Source organism: Atheta coriaria, unplaced genomic scaffold, assembly GCF_025399875.1.
Source record: "Atheta coriaria isolate IRGN ID8LTWV9N9 unplaced genomic scaffold, Caltech_Dcor_3.1 hic_scaffold_10_pilon, whole genome shotgun sequence".
Lineage (NCBI taxonomy): Eukaryota > Metazoa > Arthropoda > Insecta > Coleoptera > Staphylinidae > Dalotia > Dalotia coriaria.
Window position 1 is genome coordinate 3,851,484 of NW_027045452.1, and position 21,018 is coordinate 3,872,501.

Below are 21,018 nucleotides of genomic sequence, written 5' to 3' on the forward strand. Positions count from 1 at the left end.
TAGAGTAATCTTAAGTGCGTATAATTACAATACAACAAAAATGGAAGAAAAATATTTTTTTTGCGAAAAAATATGGCGAAAAATTCAACCACGTGAGAGTACTTGATGAAAACGAGCAACAAAATATAAATTGTCGTACGTGTGTGTCACGGCGCGCTTCCATCGAAAACACAAGTTGAATAAGTGAACGTCGACCTAGATACCTCATTTCTACACACCGGCTCTACGAGTACACGCTGACGATACAACAGCCGCGACTATTATTCAACTTATACGAGCAGTGTGAGGAGCACGCATGAATTAAAACACGCATTCGACATTCGACGAATAACTAATGAATGTCAAAATTCTACAGCAACACAAAAATTGACTTGCATTTGCTGCATCAATATTGAACTAAACAGCATGGGATGAAGAAATGAAGACATGAAGTTCACAAGGATGCATCTTAAGCGTTTATATAACCGTCTTTTAAATGTCACGCGTGATTGTTTCAAAGCAACCAATGTACTTGCATGTGTTTTGCAGCCATAAATATTTCAGTAAATGTTAGCATCATCTCTAGTGATCCTGCGTATAATTATCTTAATAATCATCATCATATTATTTTTTAACTGTCTTGATATTTTGTCAGTATGATGGCGCCACTATCGATATAACCTATTTTTACGTATAGAACATTCAGATTATGTCCATTAAATATGTAGTAGAATGTTTTGATGTGCTGGAATATTCGTCTTCCTGTTTGCTTCCGTGTTGAGTTCGCTGCCGACGAAAACGGATCGATGTTTCCTGGCGTGACGTCACCCAGTCGACAACCGGAACCTCGCTCAAGAAAATTTTTGTTATTTCATTACTAGGCCGAAAATGTTATGTTAAAATATTTAATGCTCTTGTATTTTTTATTTTTCTTGTTCAACTTTACGAAAGCGAGAGTGTACCAAAAAATTTCGCTTTTTACGACCGACATTAAAACCACTTGCACTTTTTCACCGCTGCGCGACTCGCTGACACACAATGTGCTCGAACCGTTATCTATTCACTTCAGCAGTTGGCTTGAAATGTTTATCGCTGGAATAATTTAAACTGCAGCCAAAATTGGGCGCGAAATTTTACGCAAATTAGTTTTGCCTAGTCTGGTCTGTGTAGCAGAAGTGCGTGCGTTGTTGTTGAAAATTAAAAAAAAACTCAAAACGTGGATTTAGATTATCTTATCGGCATGCCTGTTATTTACGCTGTCGACATTTCGACGTAGTGTCTAGTCTAGCCGAAGCCTGCTGCATGTTAAACAATCGCATTTTTCGTGTGTGCATGTGTGTCGCGCGGTGGCGATTGCGCCAATTCAGTCTGTCCGAGTTCCTGTTCCTGTGCGTCTCTCTGACAATCCGCCAAACGCCAACGACACCACGCAATCAATTATTCATTGTGCGTTCATTCACATTTTAATTTCCACTACTTCCGCCATTTCTTAGAATCATTTTTATGTATCTGATATGAAAAAAAAATATTTTTTACTTAAAATTCCAATATTTCCGTTGAATATGTTATTGTTGGCTGCGGGAGTTTATTGTTAACTTTCCAATGCGTCTAACGTTAATGACAAACGTTTTCGCGTAAAACCAGACGAAACAATAACAAAAACAAATCGGAAATTACGCGTACGTGACGGACACGACCTTGTCAAAATTAAATCAACGCCGGTTCGCTTTCACTTAACGAATTGCGTGGTGAACAAAACTTATAAAAATTATAATCCGCATTAGAAATAGGTACCTGCTGCCGGTTTGTCACGGTCGGTTAGGCGTCCGTCAATTAGGCGCATAAAAAAATAAACGTTAAAAAAATTCAACTAATTGTCGAATTTAATGTGTTTACATGCTTCTTGGCACTGACCACCTAAGCCGTGGTATATTTAAAAAAAATATTGTGGGTGAAACTCAAAAAAAAAATTGTTACCGTCGTGGGCTTTTCATACCAACGTCTTTGCTAATTATTTTTAATTTTCTGATATTCCGCAATTTACAAAAACTTAGAAAACAGCAAACATCACTAAATCAAAACGACGTTTGGAAGCATGAGTGGTCGTGACACGGACTGCGTATTTATCGCTGCGAATGTTGATTTTCGGCGGATATTTGCGTAGCTCGACCCAATTTTGAAATTGGCGCGTTGAATTATTACGGACACACGTCCGCATTGCGTAATAAATAAAAAACTTTAATGGCTAAGATCCACGGTGTTTAAACCTTCAAAACATCAGTCGTATAACGGACGATTGAAAATTGAAAACATTCAGAAGCCGGAAGGGTTTGTAATCTGTTTTTACCTGTGACCAACCATTAGAAAACATATTTATGACTATTCACATTCGGATTAAATTTTTCATTGTGGCCACGATTGAGCTAGGTCAGCATAAGACGTTGGTAAATATTTTCGATCGTTTTTTGTCAATATATATTTAGTTATTGGTACACTGAATGTTTATAAATAGTTAACTGTGTAATAAACCGTAATATATGAATGTGTTTTTAATTACAAGAATAAGCAAACTACCGTTGTAACAGTGATCATTACATCATTCTCACTTTCAAGTTCACTTTTAGATTTATCTGAATGCATGAATGTCAGATCTATAATTGTTATTGTTACCTAGCAATAATTCATTAGTTTATGTTTATTCCGAAATGCCATTGGTGAAATTACACTTCAGTTTATATTTTCGATCAAACATAATCGGAAATAAATATAAGACTAATCTTCAATAATATTAACGTGTTAAACCGTTAATATACTCAATCAAGTGATTGCCGAGAGCAAATTAACAGTAAATATTGCAAATATTTATGCAGTTGTTACAGTTGTTTAGTTCAGGAGGTGTTGGCCGCTTACTTGATTTGATATGCGCTTAATGCGTGGCAAATAAATAGGTGATACAGTTATTTATCCGCTGCAGTTGTTGCATGCGCCGAGCGGAAAGAATGCGAGGTGCAATTATGCAACATTGCAAACAAACGCGATTGCGTCGCGCGCGCAAATTGTGCAATGATATTAGAGAAAATTTCATATTCAGGTGGAACAATTTAATTGGAAGGTAATAATAAATGAGAGAACTTAGTGTTGAACAAACAAAAAGACTGCGGATGCTTAGAGGGTAATTTTTTACGATTGCGCATCCTGCGCCCATGGGATCGTTCCTTCTGTGTGGACTGTTGCGCATGTGGAAAATTTTCTAAACGGCCGCACCCCCGCGCACGGTTCGTTTGCGTAACGTGTTCCACTTTTTCATCCCCGACGGGCCTAAAGCGTCAACATCAGCATGAACATGAAAATGAACAAACGCGAAGAGAGCAGCGAAAGAAAGAATTTGGCCTGTCCCACTTTTACAGAGTATTCCACTTTTCCTACTTCGCGCCCTTTCCAACATTCCAAAGGGATGAAAACCCCTTGGTGGATTGTGCGTGGCGCGCACCCGCGGAAGTGAGTGGGAGGCAGCACGCACATATCGACGTCCGCAGCGCCTACCTCACGCCGAAGGCGAATCTAGGTCAGGGTCGTGGCCGCCGAACAGAACCTACCCTCCGCGGGCGTGCGTTCGGGCATCAAAAACGCGCCCACGCACTAGCAAAAAAAATTTAAGCCCAAAGTTGAAAACACCAAGGGAGTTTCAGTTAACATCTTTCACCATTTTATTCTTGGTATAACGTCAATTGAATTTCTAAAGTTAAACCTTATAAAGATAGATGGTAACATTTATATAGAAAATATAAAGTTTTTTTCCGCACGTTTAAGTAGTTTATTTTCCGCGCCACGTGTTTGCTTTCGGGTCGTGTCAAACTCGTGTTAAACGGATGACGCTGCAGTTGCACGCGCCTCTACCGCCCATTTTCCACCGTCCGCGTGCACAAGTTGTCGCGCGCACGGGATACGTTAATAATTCAATAAGTACCGCCGCCGCCGCCACCACCGCCGACTACGGTCACTTTCGAACACGTGCGCTTCCTTCCGCGTGCGCCCCACTTACGACTAACTATATTTGAATTCCGTTTTTCACCTTCTTCGACCTCCCTTTCCATTTCCACTTTGTTTACATTGTAGAAATTCTTAAGAGAATACACAAACTGAAAATATAGTTACAAACAGAGAGAATCTAATGAATAATAGCTAATATGACATGATTGATGAAAACGCTCAATTTTAGTCAACCCTTGAAATAAAAAGGGTTAAAACTATTTTTTATAACTTGCTTGTATAATGTGATGCCTAATGATATTCCACATTTAGATTTAGAGTGTAGTAATGCGAGTATTCGGTTGGTAGGTCAAACCCGTAACCGTCCAGCTGAGACAGGTAAGAAAAAAACAGAAGAAAGGGTTTGCTTGTGAGAAGGCGAGTAGTCTCCCCCATAATAGCGGTTCGGATAGTACTACTCCTCGTAATAGGGTTAAATTTATTTTTTTACGCTTCGACTCATTTTTCTTACTTTTTTAAACCCCAAAATCTTAGGAGTTAAGACTTAAGAAGAATAAATGAATGGTCATCGAGGACGATTTATACCTGTTTCTGATTTTTGAACGGCCCTCGGAAAGTTGAAAACTTTTACTTGAATTTCCGTTTCAGTTTTTTCTTCTTTCGTTTTAGTTATGTTAGTTGAATACTTCTGGTCTAGGCTGGTCTAATTAATGGAAAAGAAAATTGTTTAAGCGCTTGCGCTTTGCCGGCGCGTTCGAAATCGCGGGAAAGTTATGGCAATGAAAATGTGAAACTTGAATGTGCGCGCATCCGACGCCATTCATTTCGCCCAGAAGTAGGCGCATGAGGTTGCACTCTTGCATGCGGTTGCAGCTTGCAACGGTAGAGAGAATTAGAGAACGAACGTCCGTTCGATTACTTTCTTTCGACGGCAACATCGACAGCAGACAACAAAATTGAATGCCTTCCTTTTTCTTAATAAATGAATAAATTTAGTTTAAGTATAATGAACAACAAGTAAATACTTATTCATAAATCAAAAATCAAAGTAAGTCTTATCATGTTGTCTAAATTATTAATATTTTGTTTTCAAAATAACAGCGAGCGCGCTTTCGATTCTTTAGACAAGAGTAGATCTCAATTGACTCTTCATGATGCTTGTTTGCTACTTGATTTTCAGCTTACACGCACGGAACACTTCTACTTCCACGTGGACGACCAGTTTGCAAGCAATTTTCCATAGCGCAAGTGTGTCCAAGTGGAAGTTAGTGAAAACGCAATTTCACATTTCGCTATTTCAAACAAGAACACTTTTTCTGCGCATTTCAAATTTCAAGCATTCTTCGCATACTCTCAAGAAAATAGAAAATCTTTGATTAAATGAAACCCATTCACATGCCAATACTTTTTTGTAGTTATAAATGAAGAGAAACAAAAAACGACATCACAAAAATGACCTACTTTTGCTAACATCGTGTCAGGAACAAAAAAAATTTACAGTACATCTGATATACCTACTACATTCTTACTGTTATTCGATACTAGGACTTGTGAAATTGTATAAAATACAGTTTTACAATGTTACAGCACAGTTAGTTTCCCTTTGTTGTTTGCCTTATTCTATCGAGATTAATTCACCCCCGAAATGTGCAGCGTGATTTTACAGTAATTTTTTTTCGTCTCCATCCATCCGCATCGACACATCAACTGTTTCTTTCCCATTTCCTCGTCATTACAACGCCGACGATGGCGAGGGTGGCATTTACAACAGGTAGACCTTCTAATATTTGATTACTTAACCGTGCGTGGGGCAAAAACCGCCGCGAATGTATAAAAAAGGTGCTTTGAGGCACTGATCGACGGGGTGAACAGGTAGAAAATTTGGTGGATGCTGAATGCATACAAATAATCTTGAGCCGTCTCAAGATCGAGGGGTTGCTATCTTAACCCAGACCCGTTAGGATATATAGACCAAAATAATATTAGGTCAGCATCAAATAATATAAAATCTTCAATAAAAAAGGTGAGAAAATTCTTTTGTACACACAAAATTGTAGATGGGGGTGAAAATATTAAAAATGTGCTGATCGAACAATTTTTACAGTAATCAAAAAATTGTTCGATTTCAATTTGAGAGTTTTATTTCACATTAAAAAAAAAATTAATTTCGTTTTCATTTGAATGTTTGCAGAGCGCGTATGAGTGTATTCCGACTGATATTTCGCGATTGCAACACACACCTTCTGGTGTATGCGCGATGTGGCTACAGACAACATTGTGGATGTTGTGCAAAAAGCAAAAGCCAGTCGCGCGCCACAGGCACGTCCTGACCTCGATTCTAAATCGGAATCCGTATTTAATGCACTGTATATAAGCGCACGCACTCGCGCGCCGCCTCGCCGGATAGATCACGCCGCCGCTCGAAGGTGCAACCGACACTTCACAATCGATATCAATCGATATCAATTCGCATCGGAATGATAATTATGACGAGTTCCGCGCCGGGTGACAAATCCCACCAATATAACAAATTATTCGATAACTTCCTCTTAGTAATAAACTAGAAAAACCGAAAATTTCGCAACAGGAAGTCTGATAATATTTTTAGCAAATAAATTACAAATCAAAAATTTCGTTCTCACTTTTTTTTCGACTACACATGTTAAACTACATACATTTCCAAGAATGCCATAGTTGTTTATAGTCCACTTTGACACCAACGTAGTAAATTTAAATTTTTCTGTTTCATAATGAAAAATAGTTGCGGCTTGTTGCGGAAATCGATGTAAATTGTAGCAAGATAACGACCGGAATGTTTGAGATGTACGTTACCAAAAATAGACGCCATATTTTTCAGGAAAAAAGCGTATTTTCGTGCGCGCTTGGAAAAATATAAATTTTTTTGACGCGGTTTCCTGTTTACACAAATAGAGCGCGAATAAAAATAAAAAGTAAAGAAACGCAAAACGCGCTTACATAAAATCCACATAAATTACGGCTCAAAATTCAATTTCACTTGGCAATTATTCGATGCAAACTTTTACAAACAACATATCCAATAAACATGGTTAATGATTCTTGCAGGTCTATAATAGGCGTAGAAATCGTTTAGAAACATAAGTTTTAACTTACAATATCGCCGCATTAGACTTTTCTTGTAAGCCTTGTGATCGTGTCCATCGCCGGGTGAACTTCTCCCGCCTGCGGAATCATCGCTTTCCGATCCGGAATCTCTATCCCGAGACCCGCAGGAATTTCCGCGCAACTTACGCCTCTTAGCGATGTTGCTCATCATCGGTGGCGACTCCACCATCCGTTTGCAGCTTAAATCCAACGGCATGCACTCCTCATCGTCTTCATCCTCATCCACAACGTCAATATTTTCTTCATCGTCGTCTTTTATATTTGTCATTTTTTCATCTTCAACGTCCACATTAACATCAGCATCATGATCAATTTCAGTGAGATCTTCGCTTGTATCCGGCTTTTCCTCCTTGATCACTGTCTGATGCACATCATGATCTTTATCCTGATCATGATCCTGTTCCTGAACTCGTTGAATAATCAAACCCGGCGCGTGTTGTTGTTGCAGTATCATTTTGATAAAATTGATTTAAGAATTATAACAATGAAATTATTTTGTGTGGTTCATCACTTTACAACTTGATGGAATGTCACGAAAGTCACTTTGACACAATGTTCACTTTGTCGCCAAGTCGATTGTTTACGAATGTAATCCAGAATGTTTCAATTGCACTGACACAAACTCAAGTTAGGCTATTTTTGTTTTTAAAGATTTCGATAAAATTGATTTAGAGGTGAAAAAATTCGTCCGCAGTTTTCTTCGCGCTGCAGCAGCGTGTGTGTTGCTGGAGCGAGTTATCACGTGCGATTGCGAGCGTGGCGTGCGAACACCGCCGTCCGTGCGCTTGCTGGAGTACGACTACGAGTAGCTCGCCGGCGCAACGCGACGATGGCCTAGTGACTCAGATATCTGGCGCGGCGCGTCGTGCGGCGCGTCGTGTCGACTCGGCCGGCGAGAGTGCGCACGCCGCTCGACGCAAGAGGCGCGCCGCCGCCACCGCCACCGTGCTGGCACTTTCGCTTGCCACCCCCTCTTCCCCTTTTCAGCCGGAGATGGCGCATGATCGTGCTCCGCATTGAGAAAGGTTAGGGTTGGAGGTGTCGGCGCCGCAAACATTTTTTTGCCTTCTACCAGACTAACAAAAAACTTACATAAACACTCTCTCATCAATAAAACAATTAATCGCGGTTTTTACCAAGCTAAATATATCCGAAAACTATATTTTTATGTAATACACACGCGTGGCAGCCGCAAAACTGATAAAGAAGTAAACGTGTGCTGATTAATGGTTTATACATTTCCGAATTGAATGGGTTATTTTTTCGTAATTGATGAAATCGCATGCGTATCGTATTGAGCAAGTTGTTTTCATTTCACGCACATGTCACGAATCACTCGTGACATTGTCATCCATTAAATAATAACACTATCAATATAGTATTATTTTTTTATATAAATCAAACAAAATTTGTTTTTATTTGACCATTAGTAAACTACTGATGCTATCATTTCCTTGTCGGTCGCGATAGCGAAAAAGGAAATCGTGCTTAGGTCATCAGACGACACTTTGCGCCTATTACGACTAATTGTATATTCGGCAATCAGTCGCACCACAAATAATTGACCGTTAATGCAGTTTGCAGTTGAACTGCGCAACATAAATTTCGCTGGTGACGTCGTTTCGTTCACTTGTAAAAATATGCACATTCCGATTTGGATTCGTCAAAAGAAATGTATAATAATAAATTCATTTTAGTGCGCACGTGTGGAAATGTTGTACTTTACTAAATTCCAAATGTTCTGAAATGCTTTTACTTTCATACTTTGCAACAATGATAATGTAAAGCTACAATGTTAATTTAAAATTTATAAAAGTTTAAAAATACCTGCAACTCACATTCCTACTTCCGTATCGTGTTGTGCAACAACTTAAAAATTTTAAAAAAATACCATTTTTAATAGCTAATAACTTTGTAAACAATAATCCAATCAATAACGTTCCTTTTTATTTAGAGATATAATTTAATAAAATATTAATTCATAAAATTTTGAATTGTTATTGCAGCGTAAATTGTATCAAAATTATTCATAAAATACATTAATTTATCCGCAAATTTTGGAGTAATTTTATTGCTTGCATAATAAAATCAACTGAGTAGTAGATATACATAACTTTTATCATTATTGACTTAAATTAATAATAGTTTGTTTTTCTGCCGGTTCCTCATTGAAGCAGAACACTAAAATTTCGCTTTTAGGCAAATTGTGTAGTGTGTTAAATTGCGATAATTTTCCACTTGAAACAGGCGTAAATGTAAACAGGACGCTTTTGGTGTAAACATTCGCCACGCGAAACGACGAGATAAAAAATACGCGACTTGTGCTCGTGGCGCTACATACAACCAAAAATCTCGATTCAATATTGATAAAACAATAAGTATCACTGATAAACGGATGCAAATCTTGATAGAAATAACATATAATCAGAAAATCCATTAGATGTAGAATAACATTGTGATCAACATCAACAATTGTTCATTAATTATTTAATTACAATGCGATCATATGCGTTGTACGTACAAATGAGGAGTAACTCTACTCATGTAGGGGGCATACACGTGCTCGACATTTAGTAAATAATATAAAATCGCATCCGACGCGCTCGCACACATGCGCCACAGTTTATTAATGATTTAGTAGTTTCGAGGCATGATTATGACGGTCGTAGTAAGCGTGTGTAAAATTACAACTGTGGTGAATAAACTAGACGAGACATCATTTTATTGCATTTTAAAGTGATTAACTGTTGAACACGTTGTATATTTGAATAGGCAGGATTTAATAATTTACAGGTCAGTTCTAATAATAGAACTATTAAATAACTATGCATGTATTTTTTTTCACTAGAGCTAGACGCTGTTTTTATATGATGGTTTTCGTAGGTAGATAATGTTATAATTAGTTTTGTGTAAGTGCAAATGGGTGTATCGTTGATTTTATCAATTATGATTTTGTTTTGACGTTCTATTAATACATTTTTTTCGTAATCAGCGGAAAAGTTGTTTCAAATCTACTTGAAGTAGTGTTTTTATGCGTTTGCACTGAAGCTAAGTAATTTTCAAAATTTACGAGTACAAAAAGATTTAATAAACAAATTTTTTGCTGTTTGGTTATAAAAACTGAAAACGTTTAATTTATGCAGCAGCACCCTCTACATGTTAGAGTTTTGACTAATCAACTAATTTTACCTTTTACTAACGGTGTCCACCGCTTTGTCCACATAGATTAGATTAAAAAGTGAATCTATGCCAATAAGATTTTCTTTTAAAGAAATAAGAAATAGTAGTAATGCAATTTATAAACTTTCATCCCTTATTTCACATCTTGCAAGTTATATTTTGGCAACAAAAAGTAACCCTGTTGTTTTTCCTTGACCAAAAATATCTCTACACCAAAATTGATCAAAATTGTTGCAGTGGTTGTAGCGTGAAAGCGTCACAAACAACCAAATATACAAACTCACATTCACATTTGTAATATTAGTCAGGATTTGTAAGGTGGATATTTTTAAATACATATTTAGTTAATAAAAGAGAGAGTATAAGTACATATATGTGCACAATGCATTTGAATTCCAGTTAACCGGTCCAACCGACTGAAACAAAACTGCAAGTAGCTGCTGGTAGATGCTTGTAAGTAGCTCCATGCATAATAAGTAACAAGTCATTGAAATTATTAACGCTTCAAATTGCAAATTGATCCCCGCCTCTAGTCTCGAGAAGCGCGAGCACAACAAACACAACCATCGGACATACTTTTACTTACTGCAACAGAAATTGATGCAAACTAAAGCAAAGTGAACGCTGAATGAAACTCGAGTCGACCACTTTCGTTTCGCGAAAATGCAACCAGTTATTCATTTACTGGCTGGGATGTTCTAATGATTGCAGTTGCCCAGAGCGCATGCGCTGCCTGCTCAACTCATTACTCGGTAGCCAAAGACAATTAGCAATTTATTGGCAGCCTGTTTGCGGGAAGGTAAATTGATAATAACATGGCGCGCATAATTACCAACCAACGACTCGGCAATTTATCGATGGCAGTGGGTAATTAATTGATATAGAAGATACAAAAGACGAAAAACAACAAAGATGTGGAATAAATTTAATTTCCATCAAATGTTTGCTTTTAAAGTTGGCAACATCTGACACAGATGAAATTTCTGCTCCACCAGTTGCTGCCATTCTTGTATCAACGCAAAACTTTGCAAACGCGAAAACTTTAAGCAGGTAGGCGTGGCTTTGGCAGAGAAAAGTGGCTCGTTCGTTCGCACAAGCAGAGCTGTTAGAATCTGATACGATCATCTTTACTTCTTCACCTCAGCGGTTGCAGCCTGTTGGCCTGTTCCTGCTTTCCTGCGATCGGGTGTATTTCTGGTTTGAGACGACTTTGCCGCATGGGCACGCATAGTGTCCGTCGGTATGCGGCTCCGGGCATATTCCCCGCCGTCGAACGTCGTGTTCCTGCCGGGCGCGCGCAAACAACCGCGTCCGCGACAAAACGTTCGCGACTCGCGAACGCCAGCAGGGCGGTGGGGGCCGAGGAGGCCAGCGAGGAAGTGCAAGTGCAGCGAACGCATTCAAGGTTGACTCTCACTCTTATAATACTCGTATAACCAACGCGGGTATTATTTTGTTCCCTAACAAACACGCCATTTAAACTTATACAGGGTGACGTAAAGAATCATTGTAACTTAGTAACAAAGCGTCCAATGTTTCGAACTAATTAACTCTAAATAACTCTATACATCAAAGTACTCGAAATATTTTGCGTCAATTATATTTTTTTGATAATTGAAATTTATTTTTTAATCTTGTTGTTTGTTCGGTTGGAAATGTCGGCAACGACAAATACGGTAGTTATTATGCGCGCCGGGGCTATTTTTATGTCATGGCCTCCTACTTTTCGCTGTGCGCCTTTTGCTTTCGTCCGATTCGGTCGTCGCGCTTTACGCGTACTTGCGTACTTTTCATTCGATTGCCGCGTCAAGTCGACTTATGTCATTTACTTAAACTTCACTGAGTTAAACTTACATGATATTGATGCTTGTGATGTCAATTTTTCTATCGATAGACTTACCCAGAACGAGAAAAAATAATAATTTAATAAATTATTACAAAAACTAACATTTATGTTAAATATTTGTATAAATATTTAGATTCAAAAGTAAACAAAGCAAACAATATTGAAACTGACTCAAGTTATTTCTTTATATGAATAAATAATTGAAATAAATATTTCTTGTAACATGTAGTATTAAATCGCAAGCGACAAGCATCTCGGTCGCTTCCTTTTCGCTCCTTCTCGATGTTTCGCGCCGGTTTCTTAGTTTTCTTCAACGCTATGGTTGAAGGTCAGTGGTGCTTGGCGTTGACCCCGTGTCTTGATTGCACATGCACATGCACAAGCATCCGCAGAGCGGCCGACCGGGGCGGGTCTACAAGAATCCGACGTCTTCCTCGTCCTCTTCCTCGTCACACGCCGCCGACCAAGCGACCAACAGACCAACAAACCAAGATACCAACAATTTAAAAATTTCAATTTCACAACTGCATCTTAACTGCGCATAAATGCAATAATAGCTACTCGTATAATCTTATCTGAATTATTTTATTTCATAACATAACCAGTTTTATAGAGTTATCGAAATCCAATGATCTATTTTAGAATTTCAAGATCAATGTGACGGTTCATGAAAAATTTCGCACGGAATAGAAATTTTTTTTACTCCATAAAAGAGAAATGATTATTCATTTCATCTTCATCGTAGCGAAAAAATAGTTCAGTGGAGTAGAATTACACACACTCAGTATATATATATATATATATATATATATACACACACATACGAGTACACAGTGACTAAGTCGGTTTCGCTCGCTGGTTATCCTCGCGTTGATAGTGAAACGAACTGCGACATGAATGAATGAATGAATAATAGCGAAACCGGGTTCGATGCATGCGAACGTGCTACACTTTTTGTGCGCATAAAAAGGAAAACAAATTTTCTAATCTAAAACGGCACGAAGATGCAGTTTACTTGCATTTTATGCTTCGATGAAAGTTTTATTCAATTTCATTCACTTAGGAATCACTCGAGTCATGTGACACTTGAAAATTTATAAACAAATCCCGGAAATTTCCCATTATTTAATGCATGGTACAATTACGTACATTTTGATCAAACTACATAGGTTCTCGATTAAAGATTAAAGTGAAGATGCATTTTACGCATTTACAGTTGAGATAATGGTTATCAATTACCGTTTTGGAATTACGTCGTAAAATTATAAGTTCGTCATTTCCTACAAGTTCATTTATTATTGCCACTTGAAATTTTTTTCGAATCACCTTGAGATAGAATGTTTGTATTTTGTTGCAGGTGGTACACTTTCATTTAATTATTCCCGATTGTAAAACCGTGATTTCCGTTAATATGTTATTAATTTTGTATGCTGTATTAAAAGCGATAATTTATGCCGAAGTGATTTCTTGGCGTGCGCTCGTTTTCTTCTATGAAAATCGCGCATGCATCGTTTCCACTTTTTCGCTTTCGTTAATTATCCGCGTACGCGATGAATTTCTATTTCTGCAAAGCGCTCGCAATTAAACACACATCTTTGTGTGTGCAACACGTGAGCGAAGAATTTCGACGTCTAACGAGCATCATTTCGAATTGTTGTTTTCTTAAAGTATTTACAAAAGCTGCAAAATGAAAACAAAATAATATTGTATCCGGTTGATTTGTTATTGGTGACTATGTGTTTTAGAAATTAAACTATTAATCATTATTAATAAGTTGTATTTTTTGTTTACTTTTGTTTCGCCCTGTATTAGTGGAATATTGCAAGGTGCGTGTATAGTAGTTTTCACGCTTTGTTTTTCATTTCTCAGCGAGTCGTTCTCGTTCTCGTTTCTAATGTTATTCAACTACCGCGACTGCACGCGCGCCTCTTGCGTTTTCCTTGGCGGCGCCGATGGACTGGATATGAAAATGGAAGATGACTGAACGCACATCCGATGAAATCCGCACGCAAACGAGGAAAAGTGAATAGAAAGTGAATCGACTTGTTGATATTACTTACAGAAAAACATGACTTTAAACTTTCAATCCTACAAAATCCTAAAATATAAATAGGAATAAATGTTTTTATGAATTCTGATATTCAAAAGGTTGTATGATTCTTCGAATTTTTGACACATCCTAGAGCATTCTGTTCCGCCTGAAATTTTTCACAAAAAAAGGTGTGCAACACCCTGTCTCGTGTGTTTAAACAGCTACATTTAAATTATTTCTTCATTATTTTATAAAAAACGATGTAACGGTTAATTTGCTGTGTTCAGTTTTTTAAAATAGCATAGAACTGCTTTGAAACTTGTATCAAATATCTCAGAAGCGGTACTGAATGTTAAATAATCATAGTACGGTATCAATAAAGGAACTTACATTGGTCCGTACTAATATTCATTAAGAAGCTTTGTTTATGATATTGTTTAATAATAATTTCCTATTAAATTAGGTTTGACATTTCAGTCTCATGCACGATTCACTCACGTTCAACTTTCTTGCACACGAGCCTGCCTACCGACATGATATTATACTCTAATAAACATGGATAGTTTTCGTTTTTAAATGTCATTTTCATTGTCATTGTTCCGGTTTAGGCATTTATTTAAGTCAATTTTAGTCAATAGAATGTCGGCATTCAAATTGCACTTTACAATTAGCGAAAAAAACTTCGCAAAAAGGCAACAATGGTCTCAGAAAAAATCTAGACTATGGTAGTCACGTTATCAACATTGTTGACTTGTTTAATAGTATCACTTTAAAATTTTAATTTTTGTTTTCTTTTATTGACCTTGAAAGTAATGCGATTATATATTTCCAGAGATATTCTGTCATTATTATATATTTCAGTTACGAATCAACATACTTAGCCAACAATGTAATTAGTTCATTTGATAGATAGTTATAACTCAGCAGGGAGTTGTAGAAATAGTTTTTACATCAGTTAAATCAACCCTGACCCTGGTTACTAAAGCGAGACTTGAGGTTGGTTTGGTTTGCGGAGCGTCGGTGCGCCGCCGTCTCTGCTGGGGGCATCGTTAATTCACTCGAGATGCACATCAAGATCAAATAAATCTCAAACATGATGATTATATAAATTGCACCTAGTTTCATTCACACAAGAATCAACTCCTAATGAAGTTGACCGCAACAAAATATATAAGATTCATTTATGACGATACGTCGTATCCTTGACAATAATATATTTTGGTCACCTTTGGAACATAGCATTTTTCATGTTGGCGAGAAAATCGTATGTGAATCTGCTTAAAATAAGCACACAAGGAAGAAAGAAAAAGCGGTGAAAGTGATTTTTGCGCTTGGTGCTGATAAAAAATGTTTAAAAATAAAATAACCGGGACTTTCATGCAGCCAAGAAAAAATGTCAAGTTATCCGACTAATTTGTCTTTTTTATCGGGCCAGATAGAGCAATCATATAGCAACATTTGCGACATATCTTCCACAAACAAAAATAAAAATAAGTGTCGCGACTAAACATTTTTGGCAAGTACCTAGTACCAATTACAAGTCATACATTGCATACCTGACTAAAAATGTATTTTTCGAATATTACATCTCATACAAAACGAGGTGTTCTGATGTTAACGGTAAAATAAAATTTGACACACTTGGTTTTAACTTCTGTATTAATTAATTAATTAATTATTTAACAGGCGGGTATGGTTGGTCCTTGAGCGCGTCCTTGAGGGTCGACATTTCCCTCTCGTTGTCGACCGGGGGCGCGTTGATGAGAGAACAAAAGATCTGAGGAGAAAAACACGATAATACGCGTCCTTCCTCAAAGTCAACAATGTTAATGTATTAAGCACATGGGTGTTACATCCCAAAAGTATTTTGTTGGATAAACTGTTTGTTATAAATTAAATTCCATACAAAAAAAAAACAAATTGGTGCCTATGTAATACAAGTTTGTTTTAAGAAACTTGCTAGAATTAATTTAGTGGAGAAGATAAACAATGTGTGAAATATTTTCCTCATCATTTTGCCTTCATTTGGTTCGTCAATAATGAGACCTTTTTGGGATGTTAGTGAAGCGTACTGTTGTTTAATACTTGTTACTTTAGTGTTCAACCAGGTCCGTAACAAGCTTGTGTTCTTTATAAAAGTCTTTTTAAATCAATCCCTTAGCGTATATTTCACCTCTTAATTTTTTATTTGATTACTAAACTAGAATATTCATTTTCTTTTAGAAAATTTTTTTGTTTCGATGCATTTCGTTATGATAAAGTTGTTTTAAAAACTTAATATGTTAAAGAATTACACTATAATTCATTTATTAGAAGATGGCAGACAAAATTCATAATTATTAATTGTTAAATAGTTGACAGCTATCTATGTTGTGATTATAATTTCTGAATAATCTGTATTAATCCAACCCTGATACTGCGCAAAACAAAGCACATAGCCTTGTTATGAAAGGCCCGGAGTAAACGGCTGTTTGGAAACTCTTTATTTAAACAATTAAATATTCATGCCGAGAGCGACGCGTTGCGTTGCTAAGCGCGTTCGCGAAGGACGAAGGACGATCATAACCTAACCTAACGCGCACGAACAAAACGACCCGTGGCCTTGCCGAAACATTTCCATTTCCTTTGCGCGTTAGAGCTCTGTTCATCGTTCCGCAGGCGTGTCCTTGAAGGGCAAAGCCGAACGGAAACAAGATAAAACACATATTATGAGGATGGTAAAAAAAGAAACGAAATAAAACAAGGACAATCGAATTTGTATTTGTTACTTGAACGCTTCATGACTTTAAAACTCAAAAAGTTCAAGGACATTGTATAGGTACAAGTTAATTTATTTATTTATAACCGAAAGTAAATGTTATAAATGAAAATAAAATTGCAAAATTATTATGATGTTGAATTACAGTGGAAACGTGTTGGTTTGTGCTAATGCAGAGATTTTGTTCGTACAAAGCTCGGAAATCCGCCAAACGAGGAGAAATAGGACACGCACGAAACGATTCCGTATTTTCCGGCCGGGGGCACCAAAGTGACGTTCATAATTTATTTTCGGAAGTCAACATTTGGCTTGTCACGCATTTCGATAATACTAAATGTCAGAATTAAAGTTGCAGCATAAAAAGACCAAAGTGCATAATTTAACAAGAAAAATTATTTTAATTTAAAAAACGTACTCGTAGTTGCTTGCAATAAATGTTATGATTTGATACGACCACTCAGTATGATAATAAAATACTAAGAATATCGTAGCTATCGTTCCGTCAGCACAAAAAGAAGTTCCAATTCGACGAAAATATTTTTTATAGCTTTCGCCTAAATTATATTTTTATACGATATGCTATTTTGTGATGCGTTCATTCGTACAAAACGAAGAAAATGAAAATTTGATTCGGTTATAAAAACATAATAATTTCAGCAAATTCAGTTATAATGTAAATTCAATCAATTAAATTCATCATTGTTGCTTATAAAGCAATAATGTTACTGCTAATCCTTAATGTTAATCCTTAAATTATAATTTTCCCGCCTGTGACCTCAATTAGACATAATTATCTTGTTATAAGAACACACTGTATGTTTTTGTATACATGGAATTAGTAGATGAATCCAGTTGCGAAAAGTGAACGTGAAAAAGTCTCTCCCTTTTGGATGTGGCACACAGCAATAGAAAACCGTAATGGAATGAAAAAAGAATATGGCGTACAATCGACAAATAGTACAAGATGCACTAATACGCCGCGTGGATTGCCACACAAAATCGGATTGGTCTTTAGATGCTTCAGATCAACTCCAACATCAGGTCTCGCAGATGTTCTTCTTGCAATTTGCACACGATGCATTCAGAGGTTCATCAAGAGCGCCAACATCGTTAAAGTCGCACAAAGATTGTACAAACAAGTACAACGTTTTACAAAGATGCTCCGTAGATGTGGTGAACGTCAGTGAGCTGTCCCATTAATTTCTATTTAAAAGTTTACTAATTGAACTGTCAACTATTATTAAATATAAACTTGATTTGCTAAGACAATTACGACAAGGTAAGTAAATTTTATTCACATCTGTGATAGTTACTGGAGGATTTTATTTATTTAGAAGTTGGTAGCAAACATACCAAGCTCGGTTATCTCCGTGTGTGGCAAATGCAAAACGCAAAAACGGAACGGGGGACAATCGGTGTCAAGGCATCGGGTTAAACAACGCTAAATGTTTGCTTATTGCTTGCTTCAATAAGTAAATACTCGCCTGATTGCTTGCAACGCACAATTCCACATATACCAGCCATAAAAATAAATAAACAGCGGAGAATTACGCAATAATGTGTCCAAAATAAAATTGTTTTAGCAAAAAGATTCAAATGTAAATCCGATTTGTTCGCCAAGCTCGATTCTATCGTGGATAATAAAAATAAAAGCGAAAGTGTGTTCCGCTCGTAAATTGCCTGAGCATTTTGGGTGCTTGACGTGATTCCTCGCGAGCGGAAAATCGATAAGAGCGTCTGGCCCGCGGGCGCCTCCGGCCGCCCCGGAAAAGCACGCCGAATTTCTGAACTGGGGGTTAGGCGACGCGTCCTTTGTCAGCCGGCAGCCCTAACCCTAGGCAAGGACGAAGGCAGCCGGGCAGGCAGACTCGGGACGAAGCCGCTTGGGCGTTGGCGCGACGCCCTCCAAAACTGTTCAAGTTCAAGTTCGTTCCCCGGGACGAGGACGAGGTCTTTGGCGGCGGCGGCACTCACACCGCGCACGCCACGATCTGGAACATTCGAACGTGTATTACGAGGATACACAATCGGAGATGGGGTGGGTTCAAACGAAAGGGAAATGGGAAAAGGGAGAGTCGAGACTGTAGGTGGAAAGGGAAAGCGGAATTGAAACGACGACACGCGGCCTTCGGAGAATTTTCCACCTTGGATCGATAGTCAATTGCGTGAACTTGGTATTTTTGAAGGTTTGACTATGTTTTTATAAGATATTTACTTCTGGTTGAGCTTTGAATAAACTGAAAATTTTCATTATGCTAAGACTTGGATGCAAAGTCTCAGATTATAAATGGTTTTGTTCGGATGTTTTTGTCAAAAACTTTTTATGTGTAGAATTCTCTGTGGTGTAACAATCTATAGGTGTGACATTATGAGGGCATGGGCCTCGCCGTCGCCGCCGCCGGGTATTCCCCCACCCCCTTTGCCACCTCGCCGATTCCGGCGGTAATAGGCACTACATCGAATGTTGTCTGGGTCTGGGTTTTTCCACATCCCTCGTCACGTCGCACCCGCTCGGCGCCGCCACCACGACTACCTCTTCCCTCTTCCCGCCGCCGTCTGGCGCAGATAAACCCGGTTGTTTGCCGTCTGGTTTCAGGCCGGGCGAGGCCTACGCGTCTGGGTCGCCCGGTTTGCACCCGACCTGTCGTAACAGACGGAACAAGGATGGGCAGACGCTTTTTTGGAAAAGGCTGCGCGCCGCCGACACCATTGGTGTGAGTTGCGTCTGGCGGAGGCCTAGGTCGTCGCTACGATATATCGGTTGTGCTAGGTTAGGGACAAGGTCGAGGACGGCAGACGTCGACGCCCGCTCACACCACCGACGTCTCGACTTGACGCCAACCACCAACCACGAACCACCACCGTCGCCGCTAGACACAGAAGGCAGTTGGAAACTGAACCTGTTTGAACGTGTTCGAGAGGTGTCATAACAATGCCCGCGACGAAGATGTATGGCTTTTCCAGGGCGACGTTTTGTTGATCGGTTTTTATTTTGCTAACAATCTATAAGGCGCCCTGAGAAGTGTTACGTATTTGCGTCTGGCTTTTGTTTGCGTTGCTCGTGATCTTAACCACTGAAATAAAAACTACTGAGCAAGAATGAGACTTGGGTGTATTTTTTAGGTCAGTAATGTTTAATCAACATATTATCTTATCTTTTTTACCTTTGCAAATAAATAAATCTATATGGATACCAAGCATACTTTTATAAATAACTATAAATATTGTAGTTATTTTTTTTACTTAATTATAATAATAAGCTTTTGTTTTGGTATTCTTCTAATTTTGACTATTTTTATATGAAAACAAATGTTTTCCTATATTTTGATGATAATATATTTGTTTACTTGGCTAGACAGGTAGTTGTGTGAGTGTCCGGGGGCGGCAGCGGCGGCGCCGCGAGACAGAAAGTAGAGTGGGTCAGCGACGACCTTGAGGAAAGGAGGAATATAGTCAAAGGTTATGGTCACAACGTCGACACAAATCGAATCCGTATTAAATTCACTGAGTGATTAAAAAAATATTCCTAGCCGAAGAGAGCAATCAAAACAATTTCTATGGAATCAGTTGCATTTCTTTACTCGACTTTTTCATCGAGTTCAAAATATAACAATCACAAAACAAATCGATGAATCGTAATTTCTGCTGGTCCTGTGCGTGTATCCTGGCAACGAAGCAACCCGGCCGAGAGTCCTGCGGCACTATTGAACGGCCGCCTCCTACGCACGCACTCGCCCGACAACAACCGCTCTGGCAGCGAAGATTTAAGGCGAACACTGTTGGGGTAGGATTCAACTGGAAGCCGACGCCAAAGGATAAATCAAGGATAGCGAAGGAAAGGTCAGGGAATGCACGCACGCACGCACATGGTGTTTCATATTACCATAAACCACCACGCAATTATTATATTGGAACATTTTTGCTTTAATATGCCCGGCGGGTAAATTATATTTTCGCAGTTGACTTGTTCCGGAAAGAAATATCCATAATTTTCTTCAGTAGTAGATTTGTATATAAAATTGATTTCTATTATTTAAATATATTGCTTGTAAAAAAATTATTACAAATATTTCTGTAATAAATATGTTT

General features: G+C 38.1%; 1 protein-coding gene across 2 annotated transcripts in view; it reads right to left on the bottom strand.

Annotated features, from left to right (window-relative positions):
- Eip74EF (Ecdysone-induced protein E74) overlaps positions 1–21,018 on the bottom strand; it is a 54,424-nt gene that overhangs the window by 14,541 nt on the left and 18,865 nt on the right. Inside the window, exon 1 of one of the 2 annotated variants that reach the window (XM_065314757.1) lies at positions 7,102–7,941. The exons of the other annotated variant lie outside the window; for it this stretch is intronic. Coding sequence (XP_065170829.1) covers positions 7,102–7,567 — 466 coding nt within the window. The 5' untranslated portion in view covers positions 7,568–7,941. Of the gene's footprint in view, positions 1–7,101; positions 7,942–21,018 lie in introns of those variants that run through there. 2 annotated transcript variants of the gene reach the window in all.